The sequence below is a fragment of the Rhinoderma darwinii genome, chromosome 4, assembly GCF_050947455.1.
Source record: "Rhinoderma darwinii isolate aRhiDar2 chromosome 4, aRhiDar2.hap1, whole genome shotgun sequence".
NCBI classification, from domain to species: domain Eukaryota; kingdom Metazoa; phylum Chordata; class Amphibia; order Anura; family Rhinodermatidae; genus Rhinoderma; species Rhinoderma darwinii.
In genome coordinates, this window is record NC_134690.1 from 176,808,143 (window position 1) to 176,831,697 (window position 23,555).

The window sequence follows — 23,555 nt, forward strand, 5'->3', positions numbered from 1 at the left end:
ACCTGACTAAACATTTTTCTTGAAACAGCAATTAGGTTTTTGCTGTATAAACAAAGTCCAAAAACAAATCTGGCAATTCTTACTTAAGAATACATTGAGGAAGATTAATGCATGGGTTGTTTTGGATATCACAGTCATCACATGCTCAAATAAAAACACAAATTTTCCTTCTGTAGATTTACAACATTTCTTACTTATGGTTATTTTCATTTGTAGCTGATTCTTTATCTCATTGTAAAATGGAAACATAATATTTGTGCTCACTTGTATTTGATTTCATGTTTTCTTTTATCATTAGTTTATGAAGATATTGTCCTAGGAATGAGCAAAGTCAGCGGTAAGATGTTATCTTTTTTATACTCATTATTACTGCAGAATTAAAATTTTGCGTGTACTTTAATTTATTTAACAAAGCACAAGTCCATGTTTAGAAGACAAAAATCAGACAGTAGCAGTAGGTTTTGTGTCTTTTTGGCATATGTTTGGTTGGTATTTACAGTATGACTACTCTTTTCAATGTATGCAAATCCTGTAAAAGATGTATTTTTTACAATGGATGACAATTGGCAACCTGGGTTCCCCTGGTATGCTAGATTTTTATAGATTTATATAAAGATTAATACGCCATGTGTGCACTGCAAATATGGTGTGGACAGAGCCATAAAGGAGAGGGCTCTGCCCATTAGAGATCATAATGAACAGGAATGGGGTAGTGATACAGTAGCTAGAAGCCCTTCCGTTGGATAATGGAACAACCATATGTAAATATTAATAAGGTTATAAATAATGCCAAATGAGTCAGTCACTTAGCTGTGATCCGTGTAAGCACACCCATATATATATATATATATATATATATATATATATAGGGTGGGCCATTTATATGGATACACCTTAATGAAATGGGAATGGTTGGTGATATTAATTTTCTGTTAGTGGCACATTAGTATATGTGAGGGGGGAAACTTTTCAAGCTGGGTGTTGACCATGGTGGCCATTTTGAAGTCGGCCATTTTGTATCCAACTTTAGTTTTTTCAATGGGAAGAGAGTCATGTCACACATCAAACTTATCGAGAATTTCACAAGAAAAACAATGGTGTGCTTGATTTAACGTTACTTTATTCATTAATGAGTTATTTACAAGTTTCTGACCACTTATAAAATGTGTTCAAAGTGCTGCCCATTGTGTTGGATTGTCAATGCAACCCTCTGCTCCCACTCTTCACACACTGATAGCAACACCACAGAAGAAATGCTAGCACAGGCTTCCAGTATCCGTAATTTCAGTTGCTGCACATCTCGTATCTTCACAGCATAGACAATTGCCTTCAGATGACCCCAAAGATAAAAGTCTAAGGGGGACAGATCGGGAGGCATTTCTTTTGCGATGTTGCTATCAGTGTGTGAAGAGTGGGAGAAGAGGGTTGCATTGAAAATCCAACACAATGGGCAGCACTTTGAACACATTTTATAAGTGGTCAGAAACTTGTAAATAACTCATGAAAGAATAAAGTCACGTTAAAACCAAGCACACCATTGTTTTTCTTGTGAAATTCTCGATAAGTTTGATGTGTCACATGACCCTCTTCCCATTGAAAAAACTAAAGTTGGATACAAAATGTCCGACTTCAAAATGGCCGCCATGGTCAACACCCAGCTTGAAAAGTTTCCCCCTCCCATATACTAATGTGCCACAAACAGGAAGTTAATATCACCAACCATTCCCATTTTATTTAGGTGTATCCATATAAATGTCCCACCCTGTGTATATATATATATATATATATATATATATATATATATATATATGGGTGTGCTTACAGTAGAGAAGAAACTTTTTTATAAGGTAAAATCTAGATGGGATGTAAAATAGACTATGCATACGGGAGGTTTCAAGGACTGAAAGAATCCCTTTAAGTATGTTATTGTCTTTGTTGCTCTTAAAATGCCAAGAAAGTTCTTAGCATTGAGATTTTTAGTAGGTTTCTTGACTTTTGGACTGAGGAAGGAGAGAAGGGCTGACCAGGATTAGCTACAAGGTTTGTTTTTCCAGAATCAGCGCTATGCTTGTCCATGAGCTGTGTCTGAAATGTGCACGGAGATGAGTGACCAACTGTACTAAACATGTGTGTACATAAAGTAGGGATTAATCACAGCCAATCACTGGTGTAAAAGCCAAAAAAAGAAGGAAAGTCATTACGATAATCTGAGTATTTCCATCATCTCCATTTATTGAATATGCCATTGGGAGACCATAAGGGGTTAGTAAGAAGAAGCAGAAGTTATTATGAGTTATTATTTACTTGGTTTTACGCTAATTCTGCTGATATTCAAGAATACAGAAGAAAAAATAATAATAAAGAAACCAGGAGATTGACTTGCTGAAATAATATAAGGTAAAGTAAAGTAAAGAGATTGATATTTTAATTATAAATGCAAAAGAATAAGAAACTACATGCAATATCTTACTGTACATCTAAAATGGAAAAAGCATATATGATGATGAGTTATACAGTACATTACAATCCTTGCCTGCAAAAGCGTCATAAAAATGGAAGAATTGAGACGAAAATAAAAGTCCTGCATCCTCTAGCTGTTGGCATATAGTAAAATCGAATTTAGGAATCAATAAAAACAAAACGTTTGCATCCACATAGGTAGAAATGAGAGTCATGAAACAGGTATTATGCAAATATGGCAGCTAAACATTTGGCCGCTTATCATACTCAAACTATAGAGGAGTAAATGGTGTTATGTTGTGTTAGGGCCGTTTATGGTTTACAAGTTATTTATTAGTCTGTTTTGCTTAAGTACAAAGGCACTTTTACAAGTACAAGTACCTAGTTGTTTTTTATAGGTTAATATCAAATTCCTACTATTTGGTGGGTCTAATAAAATAAGATAAAGCATTTTAGATTGATATTGTACCAAGCCAATCGGTCATCTCATGCAGTCCCAATATTTATTCAGCATGATGAGGGACAAGGGGGAGATTTTGGTATAAAAAGTACTCTGTACAATTTTGTGGCAGTGAATATTGTGATGTAGTGATTGGTGAGGGCATTTATGGATTGAATTAGGTCTTTTGGTGCTCGACAGAGTAGAAGATTTGTGAATTAGGAAAAATCTGTTATCTTATTTCTAATGTTTGCCCCGCACAGGTATAAACAATTTACTAGCCCCTTGACATTTATCAGATTTAAATAAACACGCTAAGTAATACTGATACACCCGCGGGGGGGGGGGGGGGTTGCATGACAAAGGGAGTCAAAGAATTTGTAATGCAGCGATATCATGCGCTAGGAATAACACGGTGTATCTTGTATTGTATTTAGCCTGGAGTATTCCTTTACCATTATACTGACCACACTGAGCAGAAGCTTTTGGAATAGTAATGCCAGCTATAGGGTGGACGACACAGAACAGTTGTGAAGCTGGGGGATACTAAATAATGATATGACATGAACTAGTGACTTGACAATAGAGTAGGCATCGTTTGACTTGAAAGTCTACACAACCCTGTGGCATGACTTTGTGGTTGGCAATAGTGTGTATTTGGAATTACTTACCTGTTACTGGTTCCTTTTTGTAGTTCTCATATAAAATATAAATAAGAATGAATTTAGTTTATTGTATTCAGAACATTTTAAATATGCAGCATGTAGTACCCGCTCTTCAAATTGACATTTCATGTTGTATTCTGCTGTGTGTGACATTTTTTAAGTTAAAATATGTGCAACTTTGATATTACATAATAGATTTTAAAGGACCTAAATTCCTTTCTGTCTGCAAGCAATTTTAGAAGACAAGCCTTTATTGCCATAGCAGTTCTGTAGACTCTAGAATGTAAACTGTATCTTATCTTGTTAATTTCCCTCTCTTCTACTCTCAACCTCCCTTGAGTAATTACAAAGCTCTTCCTCAAAATTTATTTTAAAGTGTTTCACCTCATTTTAAATTTTCTTTTACTGGGTCTAAAAATGAATATGCTAATGCTTTTAGCTCATATGTGCTCTGAAAGTCTTGCTGACTAATGTGTATTTTTAGGGTCATTTTTTTTCTAGGAGATATACATATGTGCAGGCTGGGAAGCCAGAGAAAGCACACATAAATTGCAAACAAAATGGTCCACTGAGATGCGAAATGCTTTTAAAATACATATTATAAAAACAAAAAAATTGAAGACATGTTAATCTAGATTAGGATATAATCCAAAAAGGAATAATATTTTTTTATGAATAGTCTGTCTATCTATCTATCTATCTATCTATCTATCTATCTATCTACCTATCTATCTATCTATCTATCTATCTATCTATCTATCTATCTATCTATCTATCTATCTATCTATCTATCTATCTATCTATCTATCTATCTATCTATCTAATCTCTCTCTTTCTCTCTCTTTCTCTCTCTTTCTCTCTCTTTCTCTCTCTTTCTCTCTCTTTCTCTCTCTTTCTCTCTCTCTCTCTCTCTATCTCTCTATCTATCTTTTTGTAAAGCATTTAGACAGGGGCTTTGCTATGATTAAAAATGATGGCATTTCATAAGGACTTTCCATCACCTCCTGATTGGTAGGGGACCAACTGCCAGGACCCCCACTGATTCTTAGAATGAAGGTGCTTCAGTGCCAGTTAAAGGGGTGTTTCCGTCTTGACAAATATACCTATAAAGATTAACAACCTAAAATTAGGCATTTTTGTAAATACCTTCTTTTTTTTTAAATTGTAATGGCAGGGGGTAGGGAGACGGACAAGTGAGCCCTAATCTACCCGCCACTCTGTCCCTGCCTACTTGCAACGACCCGCCCTAGGCGACGGGGTACAACTGGGCGGCGGTCCCTGCGCTCAGTAAGTGTACGACAAACACGACAAACATACAAGGAACACAAGCAAGGAAAAGGGGCCGTTGCCCACGGCAACACCGTGAGCAACCAGAGTGGTGAACGAGCCAAGTAAAGACGAGTAAAGCCAGGAGTGTGCGAGGTACAAAACGAAAAGCAGAAGAGTAGTCGGTAAGCCAGGGTCTGTATGGAGCAGGATCAAAAATAGCAGGAGCTGTAGCTGGGCCAGGAAACCACAAGGAAAGAAACACAAGCAATAACAAGCACCGAGGGACAGGAAGTGCAGGCTTAAATAGACCGAGGGCGGGAGCTAGCTGAGTCTGGCCAGGTTACGATAGGCTCTCCCACTCCTAAGCCTGCCAACCTGTATTCTCAGGTGCTGACTGATTAGTTCTGGGAGTTAACCCCGAAGCTGTGCCTGGCAGATCCTTTACAAAATGCTGTACTTTGCGAGATATCCTGGCTCCATTTTACTGACAGCCCCTCTTTGTTTATTGCTTGTTTCCTAGGGATCCGGCCACCACTGCTTTCCTCTAGCGGTGGCCGCGCCTGCACTGTTCTACCTCTTTATTTTGCAGTGAGGATGGCCGGGATCTCGGGAACGAGCATGCTAGAGCATGCCCAGTAGCTCCCTGCCCGACCACCTCCCGGGTTCTATTCAAGTCTATAGGACGGCCCCAGGCATGCACAGTAGCCCTGGAGCCGTCCTGTACTCGGCACAACAGTAAAGGCCAGCCATGTTAGCTGAGCCCTTATCAGTACTAGGTATGTAACATTGTTTGTAACATACTTATCCTACACAGCGTGCATGGACTGACCGCTGTCCGTTATGTAAGCTGCACATAAATCAGGTGTATGAGACAGCGTCCTGCTCGGTCTCCTGTGCTCTCATCTGCTGTAAGGAAGCCAGCCCTGTATCAGTGTGTCAGCGTATCAGTGCGGGCTGCTGTACTGCCGACAGAAGCACAGGAGACAGAGCAGGACGCTGTCTCATGCAGTTGATTTATGTGCAGCATACACCACGGACCCTACAGTCAGGGGTTCCTCCAGGACAGGCATTCCTGGCTAGAGGGTTGGAAACGACACTGCTAGAAGGAGTCCCAATGGAGTTAGCTACAGGGAGGGGGGGGGGAGTAGCATCTAACAATGTCGGGAGCGCGCACTAACAAAGCAGTGCGGCTTGATTGACATCAATCCGCTCATGCCCCCTTTTAGAAAATATAACCAGAACTAGCTGCATTATCTAGTTGAGGAAAAAGGGAGTTCGGAAATGATTCTTAAATATATTTTTATTTTTATTTATGTTTAGAATGTATTTAAAAAAAAGACAACTTGGGAATAACCCTTTAAGCGCTGTGGCTCCCTAAGGCTATGTTCACACGGAGTATTTTGCAGAGTTTTTTGACGCGGAAACCGCGTCGCAAAACTCGGCAAAACGGCCCGAGAACGCCTCCCATTGATTTCAATGGGAGGCGTCGGCGTCTTTTTCCCGCGAGCAGTAAAACTGCCTCGCGGGAAAAAGAAGCGACATGCCCTATCTTCAGGCGCTTCCGCCTCTGACCTCCCATTGACTTCAATGGGAGGCAGAAAAAGTGTATTTCGCGCTGTTTTATGCCCGCGGCGCTCAATGGCCGCGTGCGAAAAACGCCGCGAAAATCGCCGCTAAAATCGGCGTGCAGGGAGAGGAAAATCTGCCTCAAAGTTCCAAACGGAATTTTGAGGCAGATATTCCTCCCCCAAAATACTCCGTGTGAACATAGCCTTATAATGTTTTCTGTGTGTAACACTACTCCCATCTTTTTCTTGAGAAAGGAGCTCCAGATCAATTTACTTGATGGGGACTAGGTGGACAGAAGTGGAAAGGAAAAAAGAAGTGTAAGGAAAAAGGAAAGTGTAAGGAAAAAAAAAAAAAAAAAGACTCTTTGCTCTTAGGATCTGTGGTTGTTCTAGAGGTTAGAACTCCACGATCATAATGTGAGAGCATATCCTAGCAACAAGTCATCAAGTCATACCATTATAAGATGAAAATATGTCTTTAAATGTTTTGCATTCAGCTGGTTATATGTTTATGAGAGGCCAACAATGTCGTTTTGGGTAAATAGCAGCTTTACCAAATGTCCTAATGTCTCCTTGTTAGTTTTTGTAGAGCGGATTATTATGAAAAATTCGGAAGAATGGATAAGGAGCAATAAATCTGCACCTGGATGAAAAAGGCATAAATAATAGAATGATATTGAGACATACAATATAATAGAACCAAGAGAAATAACAGTTGCATAGTCACAATAGAAAGTAAATTGTTTTGACAAAAATAGGTTATCTTAGATTATATTATATAAGTATGGTTATGATGAATTTTAGATCCCTAAGTAGAAATAAACTCTGCATCATACAGCTTAGCTGAGCAATACCTGTAGGAAAATGTCAATGGAGTAAACACAGTGAATCTATGGAGTCATTGTCTCTTATTAGTGGAGCATTATCTTCCCTGTACCATGTTAATGACCAATATTTTACAATTTTCTCATACACAGCATTCTAACTATGATAAGGCTAGTACAATTTAGCTTTTGATGGTGTTCATACCATGGATTGATTTCCCAGTTAAATGATTGAGAGTTACTAATGGAATCAATGCACCGATATGGCAAGAGTTTCTTTCTGCAGCTTCTCCTTTCAGACAGAGTATTTTCCTCATATTTCAGAGTCATTATATCTGACAAAATACCCTCAATATCAACTGAACAGCATTGAACATTGTCTTCCTGCCAAATGTGCTCCATAAATCACCTCTCTGTCAAAATCAAGTCTCTTACTCCAGGGTCACTTGCCAAAAATATTATGCAATTTGGCCATCATAGCCTTTCTCAAAATAAGTCTAACCTGTATGAGATGCCACATCGGTACTGAAGCACCCTCAGTATTTGGAATAAACGTTCTATACCTATTTCACTTATTTGCATATTCCATCGGTTTGTTTGGCTTTTTAAATCTTTAAGCTACACAGATTTTTGTTGTTTTTAAAGTTGTTATTTCTATGACAGCGAGGTCTTTTTTTGTCACTGTACAAAGCAAACATTTTCCTTTCCTCTCCATAAAAGCCTGAATAAACATGGTAGTTAATAACCTTCATTCATTGTCTACAACTAAAAGAGAGTGACCGTTTTATTATTGCAAAGTTTGAAGTGATATTTGTGGAGATCAACACATAAGTAAATTCTGCCTAAACACAATTACAGTCTATCCATTTAATCTATAGTGATATATAATGTTAATAAAGCCTTTGCACCAGGCAGTACCATTTGAAATATCTTGCTCTCGCTCTCAGTAGATAAAGTGAAGAGTCTATTATAAAGATAATTACTGAAATTACTGAGTGTTTATCATTGGGAGAGAAAAATGCACCAAGACAAGTTGTGTCTGAGAGCTCATTGTTAAAATACTAAAGTAAAACTAGGTTGTTTTGAAAGAATAATACCCTAGAAGACCAAAAACCCATAATGTCTTATTATAGCTGTCTGAATCCTTGTAGGAGGACGGTCATAAAAATCCATCAGAGTCAGTAATTTAATCTATTGAATATATAACTGAAGCCCAAAGATAATATCTCAGTATCGAAAATAGCCTTTTTTTCTGTACAGACCTAGAGAAATAGAGAAAACAACTTTATTTTCTGCTTTTCCAAAGAAAAAAAATCGAACATGGGCTGTATGAATATCAGCTAATATGGAATATGCTGCTCTTTGTTTTATAGGATCATCTGCTTCTGAGCTGAAAATCCAGTGCACCCCAGAAGGAATCCGATTCCATTGTTACATGAAGTACTTCTCTGAAGAAATGAAAGTATCCTGGTACCAGAGGTATGGAATCTACCATGCCATGTTTAATATTATTTGGAAATATTGAGTAGAAATGTCAAATCAAATGGTAAGTGAAGATGTGAAACCCCTGTGCAGTAACAGTATATTGACCCCTTGCTCTAGAATAACTTGTTATAGAGCACCCCTTCCCCTAATGTTCCTGTAATAAACCACCTGCAATTGTGAGTTATGAAATTCTTCAGCTCAGTCCTTCACATGCAATCTAAGAGACAATAAGAAGTTGCTTTTAAGGTGTTACCTACTGGGTACCTTCTTAGCTGCACAGGTTGCACATGTGGTATATCTGCCACTGCACTTCGCTAATAATTAATATGTTTCTATATTACCTACGTACAGATACTGCGCGTTGCAAAAAATATTCAAACCCCCCCCCCAAAAAAAAGATCAACTGGTTTATCTGGAATACAAATTACAATAGAAATATTGGCTGGAACAATTTGCGTAAACAATTTTGGACTCCAGGCAATTTATTAGGAAATTAATTAGGATATTTCACATTTATATCTATTTATTTCCACTAAGTTATGAGAGTCTGGCCTGAAGTTTACATGACGGACTCTTCATATAAACAAAAGAGTGATTGCATATTGTCGGGATCTGTACGTATCTGAGATTTCGGTTGGCAATGAAAATGTTAATACATTTCAGGTTTAAATTGCAGGCTTTATTGCAGACCAAAAATAAACAAGTGCTTATCCAACATACAAAACGTGCAGTATATAAACAAAACAAACTCCTGGCCCATCTGGGCACTGACTAAACAGCAGGTTTCCTCACCAATTATAAACCATGAGTACTTTGTTTCTTGGATCAGGCATTCCACTATATCCTTGTGTGGCTTCCCAGGCTCTGACCCCTAAATAGCCCAGTGAGCACACTTGTACTGACATGGGCTAGGGGAAACCCTGTACTGGATCGGGGAGAGAATGGCAATTCTCTCTGATAATCCTACCTGTCATTCTATAGAAATCCAGGCCCGGATAAAGACTTAACAAAAGCCTCAGCAACTAAGTTTTACTGCGAAACACAACTTTCCTGGATTAATCATCTCAACCCATCTTAGCCAGCCAGGTGAGAAATACACCCTCTCCAGTGCTTTCCAAGTCACAAACCTAAAATATACATTAGATGACACTAATGTTCTCAAGTTCTGTGTTAAGCAACTCTTATCATTACAGTCTGTTAGAGCTTTGTCTCAATTTATTTAAGAAGTTAATATCAGTTATAATTAGTTATACATTTGAGATGACAATTCTAAAAATACCTGCTTGTTCTCAACCAAATTATTACAACTGGAAGGATATAAATTCCCCGTAATTGACAGATTCTAGGATCATGTTAAAATAATTAAGACAAAGTTCTGTGAAGTAAATGAGAGACTTGGCATCTGTGACAGAGATGAATTTAAATTGTATCAACTGACATTTAGTACTAGCAAGACACATGGGAACACCTGGGAAATGACTATGAGCCTTTTACTCCAAAAAAGTTTTATCTTTTAAGTCTTTTTCTATGTAGCAGTATTTATTTGTTTTTTTAAAAGTTCACGGGCCAAATGTAATAGAATACGGAACACATTATAAGCATAAAGATAACAAACAGAACCAGATATGTCCCACTGGCATCATGAAATTGTGAAAATAGAATAGAAGTGGCAAATAATAATATTGATAAATAACATAAATCAGCAAAGAAAAAGAAAAGCCAAGTCTGAATAATGCAGTAAGAAAGGGGTAAAGTAAGAGGAGTTGTCCTCGATTCAACCAAAGGCATTTATATGGGTCAAATCTGGGATGGAGCAAAAGAAAAAGGTAATAATAATATGCAAGTGGGGCTGGGAGAAGCTTTGTGCATTACAAATGGACTTTGAGATTCTAACCCCAACCCCAACTCCTAGTATTAGATAGAGAGGGAACAAAGTGAGAGGAAGGGAAGAAATAGACTTTCAAAAATGTATCATGATGATCATTTATGATTTGTCAGTTTTCTAATAATTATATGCCATGAAAGGCGACTTTTGACTTCAGAGAGATCCAGCAAGGATTTGTTCTAGGCTTGTGGTCTTGTTTTCTTGGTAGCCAAACAGGAAAAATAGATCAACCTCTGAGAGTCTGGAAGGATCCATCTATTTATTTTTTTTGTTAAGGAGAGCTTCTAATGGGTCTTTTTAGAGATTGTGATCTGTGACTGAGAAGATAAGGGCATTCTCTAATTTAGAGCCTCATCACATGGGAACAGCATCAAAAGGCATGTAACATATTTCTAGGGTCCCTCCCAATAGTGGCTATCCTGGTGAGGACCAAGTACCAACGGAAAAGGGCAAAGAAGGACAATATGTATTTTAAGTGCTCTTGTACATAACCTCCCTGATTTGGGACCAAGCTGTGTCTGACTGGGTATTGTGCACTTCAGTTACCCAATTAGAAGCATAGGGGAGTTGGGACCAATAAGAGGAGTGGACCAGGTTTTACTATATTTAAAAGATAAGGAGTAAGGGCGCGTGCATGTGGAAAATGGAGATAATACATGTCAAAAAGGTTTTGAGAAAAAAAGTGTAGTACTGTTAAAGATAATGGAACAACTCGGATGAGGGAAAACTATGTTTAGGTTGTAAGGAAGAGAAGGCAGTGTCCTTGTCAACATCCAACGAGAGTAAGATGGCAGGGATATTATGTTGTTCTGCTTTGTAACTGATGCAGTAAATGTATTAGCTACTGTACATCTTTCTATTACTTGGTAGGACCTCCCTTCAACAATGTGCTGGAACGATCCTTTACCATTACACAGTTGCTGCTGATTTGATGGCAGTACATCCATTCTGCAAATCTTGCATTCTACCTATTCTAAACGTGCTCTACTAGAATAAAGTCTGGTAACTGTGCAGGCCATTGGAGTGCACTGAACTTAGTGTCATGATAGTTGAACCTGCTTAAGGTGATGTGTCTTTGGTATATGGCTCATAAACCTATTGGAAGGAGCCGCTAAAAGATGAGGAGACTGGGTAGTTTGTTGGATTTAAATAATGATCATTTTGTATTAAAGGGGTATTGCCATCTCAGACAGTTATGGCACATCAATAGGATATACCATAAATGTCTGATAGATACGAGTTCCAGCTCCAAGACCCACACCTTTCTCGAAATCAGTGGATCCCCCATTCCTTCCCATCCTGGTCAGGTGACCGCTGGTGAATCGGTGCAGAGTTGCACTTTGATTTGGACATAAATCAGCTTAGCAGATCATTTAGAAGAGGGGAGACAGGGGCTAGAGAATGAGTTGTCAGGCAAAAAGTCTAATGGATTTCTGTGTGAACGGCATTCTGCAGCCTGCTATATACTAGAATACATGCAGTCTGTAGAAGATGAATGGAGCACAAAAAGTGTCCATAGCCTTTAACTTGACAAGTTCACAGCCATTGTACGTTACTTTCCTATTCTTATCTAACAGGCGTAGAAGCCTCAATGCTGCTATATCTTCTATATGCAGATTATTTGAGTTGCTGTCCTCTTGCTGCCAACTTGGACCAACCTGACCATTCTCCTGTGACTTTTTTTTATTTATTTTTTATTAATTATTATTATTATTATTATTATTATTATTATCAAAGGATTTTCCACCACAAAATAGTATTCACTGGATTTTTTTTTCTACTTTACACACAATGATTCTATAAACTCTAGAGACTGCTCTGCATGACAAACCCAGAAGATCAGAGGATTCTGAGATCCTCAGACCATCTTGTCCGGCACCAACAATCATTAAATGGTCAATGTCACTTAGATCAATGTCTTCCCATTCTGGTTTTCGGTGTGAACAATAATTTCTCCTCTTGGCAATGTCTGCTTGCTTTTATAAATTGAGTTTCTACGGCATGATAAGATATTAGTGAATTCAAGCTGGAGTACAAGTGTTGAAATGATATTAACGATATGATGTTTTGGGATAGAGTAATGGCCGGAAGGAGGTGAAGGGAAAGTGAGCCCTAATCTACCCACCGCCCTGTCCCTGCCTACTTGCAACGACCCGCCCTAGGCGACGAGGTACAACTGGGCGGCGGTCCCTACGCTGTCTAAGTGCACAGGGAAACAAACAGGGAACATGCAAGGGAAGGGGCAGTAGCCACGGAACGCCACGAGGAAACGGAGCGGCGAACGGACAGTCAGGACCAGGACGAAGTGAGTACACCCAAGCGGGCAAGGAGACAGAAGCAAGCCAGGGGCAAAGCAAAGCAGGTCAAGCAGAACTGCAGCAAGGCAGAAGCACGGCAGAAGCAGGCTGGAGCAAGCAGCAGTGGGGCCAGGAATCCAAAAGAATTACAAGCACTGAGGGAGAGAACAGGGCAGGTAATAAAGGACAGGGGGCGGAGCTAACTCCGACAGACCAGGCCGCGATAGGCTCTCCCACTCCTGAGCCTGCCACCCTGGTTGGTGGGAGATGGTGTCAGTCGAACAGGTCTGGCCTCAGGTGTGGATTGATTAATCCCAGGAGTATACCTAGATGAAGTACCTGGCAGATCCCTAACAGTACTCCCCCTTTTATGAGGGGCCACCGGACCCTTACTAAGGGGACCCGGTTTAGTGGGGAAGAGAAGGTGGAACCTCCTGATCAATACCCCAGCGTGAACATCACGGGCAGGTACCCAAGTCCTCTCCTCCGGCCCGTATCCTCTCCAATGGACCAGGTACTGGAGGGAGCCCTGGACCATCCTACTGTCCATAATCTTGGCCACCTCGAATTCCACCCCCTCAGGGGTGAGAACGGGAACAGGAGGTATCCTCGAGGGGGACCAGGACGGGGAGCAGCGTTTAAGGAGGGAGGCATGGAAGACGTCATGTATGCGAAATGATGGGGGGAGCTCCAGACGGAAGGATACAGGGTTGAGGACTTCAATGATCTTATAAGGTCCAATAAATCGGGGAGCAAACTTCCTGGACGGGACCTTAAGGCGCAAGTTCCTGGACGACAACCAGACCAAATCCCCGACGACAAACCGGGGGTTAGCAGAACGTCTACTATCCGCCTGAATCTTTTGTGCGCTCTGGGACGCCTCTAGGTTCTTCTGAACCTGGGCCCAGACAGTGCACAGTTCCCGATGAACATCCTCTACCTCAGGATTATTGGAACAACCAGGGGAGACGGAGGAGAATCTTGGGTTAAACCCGAAATTACAGAAAAACGGGGAGACCCCTGACGAGTTACTGACCCGGTTATTCAAGGAAAATTCAGCAAGGGGAAGGAATGAGACCCAATCGAATTGACAGTCAGAGATGAAACATCTTAAATATTGTTCCAGGGATTGGTTGGTCCTTTCCGTTTGGCCATTAGTTTCGGGATGGAAGGCGGAGGAGAAGGACAGATCAATCTCCAACTTTTTACAAAAAGCTCTCCAAAATAAGGAAACAAATTGTACCCCTCTGTCAGAAACGATATTGACTGGGGCCCCATGGAGACGCAGGATGTGTTTCACAAACAAAGAAGCTAACGTCTTGGCGTTAGGTAGCTTCTTAAGGGGCACAAAGTGGCACATCTTGCTGAAGCGGTCGACTACCACCCACACCACCGACTTGCCCTGAGATGGAGGCAAATCGGTGATAAAATCCATGGAGATATGGGTCCAAGGTCTCTGGGGAATGGGCAAGGAACGTAGTAGGCCCGCAGGTCGGGACCTAGGGGTTTTGGACCTAGCGCAAACCTCACAAGCGGCGACGTAAGCCCTAACGTCTTTAGGCAACCCAGGCCACCAATAGTTTCTGGTAATGAGGTGTTTGGTGCCCAAGATGCCAGGATGACCAGATAGAGCGGAGTCATGGTTTTCCCTGAGTACCCTCAGCCGGTATTGCAGGGGAACAAACAGTTTGTCCCCAGGGACGTTCCCGGGAGCTGCACCCTGATCAGCCGCGATATCAGAAGCTAAATCAGAATCCGTGGCAGAGACGATTATACCAGGGGGTAAAATACAAGCAGGATCCTTCTCAGAAGGAGGATTGGCCATGAAACTACGTGACAGAGCATCAGCCTTAATATTCTTGGACCCAGCCCTATAGGTAACCAAGAAATTAAATCTGGTAAAGAATAGTGCCCACCGAGCTTGTCTAGGATTAAGCCTCCGGGCCGATTCTAGGAAAACCAGATTCTTGTGATCCGTAAGGACCGTTACCTGGTGTCTGGCCCCCTCCAGGAAGTGCCGCCACTCCTCAAAAGCCCATTTAATGGCTAGAAGTTCGCGGTTGCCAATATCATAGTTACTCTCCGTGGGCGAAAACTTCCTAGAGAAGTAAGCACAGGGGCGGAGATGGGTGAGGGAGCTGGTACCCTGGGACAAGACGGCCCCCACTCCCACCTCGGATGCGTCAACCTCCACAATAAATGGCTCCTCTTGGTTGGGCTGAATCAGCACGGGGGCCGAGATAAAGCACTTCTTGAGGGTCTCAAAGGCCAGGACGGCCTCAGGGGGGCAATGGAGGACATCAGCACCCTTGCGGGTAAGGTCCGTAAGAGGCTTAGCGACGACCGAGAAGTTGGCAATAAATCTCCTGTAATAGTTGGCGAACCCTAAAAAACACTGTAACGCCTTAAGGGAGGCAGGTTGGACCCATTCCGCCACAGCCTGAACCTTGGCAGGGTCCATGCGGAGTTCATGAGGAGTGAGGATTTGCCCTAAAAATGGTATCTCCTGTACCCCAAAGACACATTTTTCAGTCTTAGCAAACAGATTATTCTCCCGAAGGACCTGGAGCACCTTCCTGACAAGCTCCACGTGGGAGGACCAGTCCTTGGAAAACACCAGTATGTCATCAAGGTACACAACAAGAAAATTACCCAGGTACTCTCTCAGGATTTCATTAATAAAATTCTGGAAGACAGCAGGGGCATTACACAACCCAAAGGGCATGACCAGGTATTCGAAATGACCCTCGGGTGTGTTGAACGCAGTTTTCCACTCATCCCCCTCTTTGATGCGGATAAGGTTATATGCCCCCCGTAGATCGAACTTAGAAAACCATTGGGCTCCCTGAACCTGATTAAAAAGATCCGGAATCAAAGGAAGTGGGTACTGGTTCCTTACGGTGACCTTATTCAGGTTACGATAATCAATGCACGGCCTAAGACCACCATCCTTCTTCCCCACGAAGAAGAAGCCAGCACCTACAGGAGAAGTCGAGGGGCGAATGAAACCCTTGGCCAGGCATTCTTGGATATACACCCTCATGGCTTCACGTTCAGGACATGAAAGATTAAATATCCCACCCTTAGGAAGCTTGGCACCGGGCACCAAATCGATAGCGCAATCGTAATCTCTATGGGGGGGCAACACCTCGGAGGCCTCCTTAGAAAACACATCGGCGAAGTCCTGAACAAACTCAGGAAGCGTGTTTACCTCCTCACGGGGAGAAATAGAGTTAACAGAAAGACATGACATAAGACATTCATTACCCCATTTGGTGAGATCCCCAGTATTCCAATCAAACGTGGGATTATGCAACTGCAACCAGGGAAGGCCTAAAACCAGATCAGACGATAATCCCTGCATCACCAGTACAGAGCACTGCTCCAAATGCATGGAGCCAACAAGGAGTTCAAAAACAGGAGTATGCTGAGTAAAATAACCATTAGCAAGAGGAGTTGAGTCGATTCCTACTACAGGGATAGGATAAGGTAAATCAATACAAGGCATCTTTAGAGACATAGCAAATTCCGCAGACATGATATTAGCAGATGACCCTGAATCCACGAAAGCACTGCCCGTGGCAGATCGACCACCAAACGAGACCTGAAAGGGAAGCAAAATTTTATTGCGTTTCACATTAACGGGAAATACCTGTGCGCCCAAGTGACCTCCCCGATGATCACTTAGGCGCGGAAGTTTTCCGGCTTCTTATTCTTGCGCCTGGGACAGGTGTTCAGTAGATGCTTGTCGTCCCCACAGTAGAAGCAGAGACCATTCATTCTGCGAAACTCCCTACGTTGTCGAGGGGACATGGAGGCCCCGAGTTGCATAGGTACCTCCGAGTCCTCCGTGGAGGGGCGAGGAGACGGGACCTCGGGGGGGGATCGCAGAAAAGTCAGAGGGGAGCACACTGAAGCGTTCTAGCTGACGTTCCCTGAGACGTCGGTCAAGTCGTACTGCTAGGGCCATAACCTGGTCAAGGGAGTCAGACGAGGGGTAGTTAACCAGCAGATCCTTCAGGGCGTCAGATAATCCTAACCTAAACTGGCACCTTAGGGCCGGATCGTTCCACTGAGAAGCTACGCACCACTTCCTAAAATCAGAACAGTATTCCTCAACCGGTCTCCTACCCTGACGTAAGGTCACCAGCTGACTCTCGGCTAAGGCAGTCCTGTCAGTCTCGTCGTAAATGAGGCCGAGGGCAGAGAAAAAACGATCAACAGAGGAAAGTTCAGGGGCGTCAGGAGCCAAGGAGAAGGCCCACTCTTGGGGCCCTTCCTGGAGTCGGGATATGATGATACCCACCCGCTGGTTCTCGGAACCTGAGGAGTGGGGCTTTAGGCGGAAATACAGTCTGCAACTCTCCCGGAAGGAGAGAAACGTCTTACGGTCCCCTGAGAACCGGTCAGGTAACTTGAGGTCGGGTTCTAGAGGTGAGGTGAGGGGTACTACTAAAGCAGCGTCACCCTGATTGACCCTTTGGGCCAGGGCCTGGACCTGTAGGGAGAGGCCCTGCATCTGCTGGGCCAGGGTCTCAAGGGGGTCCATGATAGCGTCAGCGTAGGAGAAATGGTAGACTAGGTAAGGGCTTGTAATTAAGTAATGGCCGGAAGGAGGTGAAGGGAAAGTGAGCCCTAATCTACCCACCGCCCTGTCCCTGCCTACTTGCAACGACCCGCCCTAGGCGACGAGGTACAACTGGGCGGCGGTCCCTACGCTGTCTAAGTGCACAGGGAAACAAACAGGGAACATGCAAGGGAAGGGGCAGTAGCCACGGAACGCCACGAGGAAACGGAGCGGCGAACGGACAGTCAGGACCAGGACGAAGTGAGTACACCCAAGCGGGCAAGGAGACAGAAGCAAGCCAGGGGCAAAGCAAAGCAGGTCAAGCAGAACTGCAGCAAGGCAGAAGCACGGCAGAAGCAGGCTGGAGCAAGCAGCAGTGGGGCCAGGAATCCAAAAGAATTACAAGCACTGAGGGAGAGAACAGGGCAGGTAATAAAGGACAGGAGGCGGAGCTAACTCCGACAGACCAGGCCGCGATAGGCTCTCCCACTCCTGAGCCTGCCACCCTGGTTGGTGGGAGATGGTGTCAGTCGAACAGGTCTGGCCTCAGGTGTGGATTGATTAATCCCAGGAGTATACCTAGATGAAGTACCTGGCAGATCCCTAACAGATAGGTTTAGAAGCAGCCATTTTTGAACAGTTAAATAAGACTGCCGTTTTTATTGAGCGGATAGGCTCAAAAATACTGTTTTGGTGGATAAAACGACAGCTTCTATTGTAACAAGGGGCATGGATGCACACATTTTTTTTTATTAGCATAACAGCTCCACTCTATTCATTGATCCATTAAAGATTGGATTACATACACCACATTTTAATGGGCATTTTGGTTATTTAGAATATTAAATATAACAATATTAAATTAAGCATCTGTTTACACAATGACTTCTGACTTTCTTTTCAAAGAATGTCTTGTTTTGTCTGTGAGCGCCTTAGTTGTGTGATGTCCATTAATTTACAAGAGTCTGTGGTTTCTCATCTCTCAGAATGATGATAGGTTCAGATCATCTCTTTCAAAGTCTGCCATTATTGCGATGCTGAACGCTGAACACAGCGGTGCCAATTAGAGAGGAAATGACTGCAGGGGTGACATTTTGTTTTTAAGCAACAATTTTATGTTCTTACTGATTAACCCTGTTGCTGCTGGATTGATGTAATCCTATTGTATGCTTTTCCGACCAACTATTTGTGCCTTTAATGTATAATAATAACAACACTTTTAACATTATTGTAATAGTAGTCACTGTTTACATATTTAACGGATTTGTTCTGAAGTGCTATGCAAATGATGTGATTATATCAGTAACTGAACCAGTAGAGGATACAATTTCCCATAAAGAAGACAAAAATACACATGTAGTGTTAAGAGTTACATTCTGTGTCATAACCAGTATTTCCACTATCTAGATCCTGTAAGCAAATCTTTGTTTTTTTGGTGAATAGATTGTGAACTTTTACTTGTATATTAGGAAATTGCATAAACCCAAATGACAGAACATTTATCTATTATCAGAGCTGCTCAGTTTATAAGTAGAAACCATCCAATAAAAGTGTAGGGTAAGTTCTGGTGCCCACTTCTACCATGTGACATTATCATCATAACACAGACTGCTGCCTATAGCAGCCTGTACTCACTTATGGAGGAGCAGCAGTCACAGACTGTTGTATAAAATGCTTTGATATACATAAGGTTGTCTAGGATGCCATCAAAAATGTGATTTTTCGAGGACTTATATAATAAAGTAGTTAATTGTCCAATTAAACATTAGACTAGTTCTAGGTGTTTGCATATAATATAGCTCCATCTTGGCATTGGAAATTCTTTATTACATTAGAATTACCAAAAATGCTGTTTATCTAAGGGTCCTGTGGCTGCACTGAGCTCTCAAAACACTCGTGACTCAATTCACAGATTGTAGGCTGCTTCTAATGGCAGTCTGTAGTAGTCTATTAATGTACATTAATCTGCAGGCTATTTCAGAATTCAGATGGTTCTTCTGGTGTAGAGTAAATGAAGAGATGATCTGTGTTCATTGTGGTGAACATGACTTCTGAACGTGTGGACAACTTTGGGAGCTTATAACTCCCCTTCCTATAGTATTTCCAACTTTTGCTGACAATCATACCTTTTCTGTTACCATCTTTGTTTTTCTTGTGTCTTTTAATTTGAAACTTCTTTTTTGCTTAATTTACACGCATGACTACAAGACTTTAAAGGGGTTTTCTCGTGAAGACAACCCCTTTTTAAAAAGAAGTCTGCTTCTCTCGCCTCCAGCGATCAGCTGTTATCTACCAAGGAATCTACTGTCAGCCACACATTCCCCCTGCACATGTATCATTACATGGCGATCATTCAGATGAGTTTGCATCCACGTAATGCAAGGACGGGCTGTGTCCGCCACAGCATGAGCTGCTCTTAGGCCTCCTTCCCACTGAAAATGTGTTTTAAACTACTGTACATCAAAAAATGCTTCTAAAAACGCTTGTATTTTTCACATTTTTTTCATGACGATCTTTGTGCTGTTTTTTTCATTTAGAATCATTTTGTACATGCGTTTTTCTGATGTTATTGAAGCCCTATAGAGAAGCCTATGGGAAAAACACCTGAAAAAGCACCATAACCAAAACATGCTGCATTTTGCAAAAAATGCCACTGAGCACAAAATTGCATTTGATATTTTACTAGAGACTTTTATGTAACATCTGGATACACTGAAAAATGGATCAAAAAACGCAGCAAAAAAAAAGCCATTAAAAACAGTAAAAAAAAAATCCACAAAAAGCAGCAAAATGCTGCGAGTAAATCCAGCCTTACAGCTCTTACAGACCCACCTCTCCATTTTGGCAGATAGACGTAGGTCCTAAGCGGGGGATACCTCTATGACATCAATATGCCCTAATAGGGCATCTGGACAGGGGTTGTCCTAATGGGTCAAACTCTTCTTTTGTCAAAGTTATTGATTATTCTAGATACATAAGTTTTATTCATTGCAACTCCAGAAATATAATTCCTTTACAAAATGATACCTACCTTTTTATAGCGGAAAATCTTATCATTTTAAATATTTTTATGTAAAAGGGAATCAAAGGTTTCTTCAAGTGACAAGATGAGAATCGGAGGCACAGATGAATTTGCCTGGATGCAGATTTGTGAACCCACAGAAAAGGACAAAGGAAAATATACATTTGAGATATTCGATTCCAAAACTTCCTATAAGAGAACTGTTGATTTATCAGGACAAGGTAATACTTATAAATCTGAGACATTTTAGAAAATTGTCTGATATTATCAAAGCTCTAAGCAAAAAGAAATCTATGCACATGTTTTTTTTTTGTTTTTTTTTTTACCTTTTTGCTCTCTCTCTCGAAACTTGTTGTTATGGAAACCTAATGAAATATCTTCTTTTTAATTTCAGCTTTTGATGAAGCCTTTTCTGAATTCCAGAGACTCAAGTAAGTTTGAAATTCATTATCTTGTATGCAAAATAAGATGTATTAAATATTTTATTAAACAATTACTTTCCTTTTCCTCCCACAGGGCTGCAGCCTTTGCTGAAAAGAGTAAGTGTTTCTAAAACATTTATGAATTAGCTCTATGCATGTCATTGTATACACAATCCACAAAATATTAGCATTTTGGACAACCAAGTTTGGTTCACCAAGATCAGCTAACATCACTAGGAATATCATTGGGGGAGTTTTTAAATTTCCCTGCTGCAAGGAACCTTAAAGACTACATAGTACTCCCTAAAATCAATTGATATGCATTTATTCCTATGGATTCAATGGATCACTGAATATAGAGAGGCATTCTAGATGCGAATCTGGATAATAAAGGGGGCCCAGAGTGGGGGGACTTCCTTTTTTTTTTTAGCATACTGTAGGATCCCCTAATAGGGCAAAAGAAAATAGGTTGTTTTTAGTAATCCTTTAAGACTTCAATGCTTTTAGCATGTTCCAGATTTGCAGGAAACGACACTTTTCAGTAAGATCCAGTTATTCCTGAATGCACCCACGTAGTCTTATTGAAAGTGGCTCTTTGAATTGTATTTAAAAAAAATCTGATACTATGCAGTTAACTGAATATAAACGCAAATATTGACAGTACTGTAACCTGTTGCATGCGGTCTTGATGAGTAACAGTAAGATTAAAGGCATATTTTTTTTAATAAACAGGTCAGTCAGTGTGTTTGGTGTAACTTAATAAATAGTTTTTATCACAAATTAGTTTTACTTTTTGAGATACAGCCGCTTTGCATTCTCTGTACAGGGCAGCTGTATCATTCGCTATGACCTGAATCCGTCAGTCCCGCGGACCTGACGGGTTCAGTGTCAGCGGGTCCTGCATGTCTCTGACACGCAGGAGCCATCTGTGATCTATCACTTCTTAGTTCATAACCTACATGTGACAGATTACAGGTGGATCCTGCGTGTCAGAGACACGCAGGACCCACTTTCACTGAACCCGTCAGTCCCACGGACCTGACGGGAACAGAATTTAGCACTAGATACAGCTGCTCTGTATAGAGGATACAGATCAGCTGTATCTCAAAAAGTAAAACACATTTTTAATGAAAACAATTTATAAAGTTACACCGAACACAATGTCTAACCTGTTTATTTTTTTTTTCTAAAAATGGCTTTGCCTTTAAACCTGATACAAACAAAGTTGCTTGCTATATGTTGCTGCGGGTCTGAAGGGTGTTTTCTAGAAAGAAAAGTTCCCCGTAAATTATGTAGATTGCCTAATGATGTAGATAGTCAGTTTTGTGCCATTTTATATTACACCATAAACAACACTAAACTTAACGGTTTTTACCTTTAGTAAGTTATTTAATAACAACTAAACTGATAATACTATGTTATATTCATGATTGACCTGTAACCCCCTTTCCTTAGATCGTGGTAAGGTGATGGGTGGATTGCCCGATGTGGTAACTATAATGGAAGGCAAGGTAAGAGTGCTGTCTGCTGATTTAGTTTTTCTTTGTTTATAGCTTATTCTGTATAACAAAATGTTAGTCTACTCCTTTTTTTTTTTTTAGGTAGAAAGCTCTAGAATAAATATATTTCAAATTTGTAAAGGTCAAAAAGAAGAAATGTTAATCTAAATAGGCTGTTTTATTGACTGAAAAATATGTAAAAATTACAAGTATCCCATAATCACTATACAGCTTGCTACACTGTCAACAGAACTATAACTGACACCAATGCACAGACCAGTAGTGAAACCACTGAGAGTTGTAGAATGTTCAGTGACACTATTTCTGTAACTTCTGTTTATATCAATGTAGTAATTTCTTTATTAAAATCAGTACATGGAACCATTAGTTCTAAAAATTAGTTATGACCTCACCAATGGGACAATTCTGATATGTTTGTGTAAAAATCTATAATGGGAAAATCAGTCTGTGATTGGTGTGGGTCCCATCCCCCGATTCTCCACATATCAGGAAAAAAAATGGGTTGCATTCACTTGTTCTACTTATTGTGAGAGGCTAGACCCCTATTAATTACACTACAAGGCTAGACCATCAATGATAAATCTTGTAAAAAAAAAAAAGTATCTACCGTATCTCTTTGGCTCTGTTCACATTAGCATCATGGCTTTCATTCGTAATGGAGCTATGGCAGATACATTTACGAATGGATCCAAACAAATCCTGAGGGATCCCATTGACTTAAAATTGGGTCCGGTACGTTTCAGTCTGGGTTCCAGTATTTTAGACAGCAAGAATAGTGCTGCAGACTGCTAATGTGAACAGAACAGTACTCAGGCTATAGTAAAAATGGATACTGCTATATAAAACTCATATGTATCCTTGAGTATATTTTGCTATTTCAATACAAAGTAGGTTTACAGACTGTACTTCATTAGAGAAATACGTTGTAATTACGAATGTATAGGTCTGACATAAAGGTACATACGATACACATGGGACACAGTAGAATAATAATGACATAATTAAAAGAAAAAATGTAAATATTGGATGATATAAATCTACTTATGCAGGTTGTTTACTTATTAATTCCAATGCAATGGTAAATATAGTAAAATAAAAACTGCTACGAACAGTCTCTAAAAATATTGACATG

General features: G+C 40.8%; 1 protein-coding gene across 1 annotated transcript in view; it reads left to right on the forward strand.

Moving 5' to 3' along the window:
* The window catches only part of MYOM2 (myomesin 2), a 140,198-nt gene that overhangs the window by 108,791 nt on the left and 7,852 nt on the right, over positions 1-23,555 (forward strand). Inside the window, exons 30-35 of the mRNA XM_075861936.1 lie at positions 299-337; positions 8,599-8,704; positions 20,539-20,702; positions 20,876-20,912; positions 20,998-21,020; positions 22,359-22,414. Coding sequence (XP_075718051.1) covers positions 299-337; positions 8,599-8,704; positions 20,539-20,702; positions 20,876-20,912; positions 20,998-21,020; positions 22,359-22,414 — 425 coding nt within the window. The remainder of the gene's footprint in view (positions 1-298; positions 338-8,598; positions 8,705-20,538; positions 20,703-20,875; positions 20,913-20,997; positions 21,021-22,358; positions 22,415-23,555) is intronic.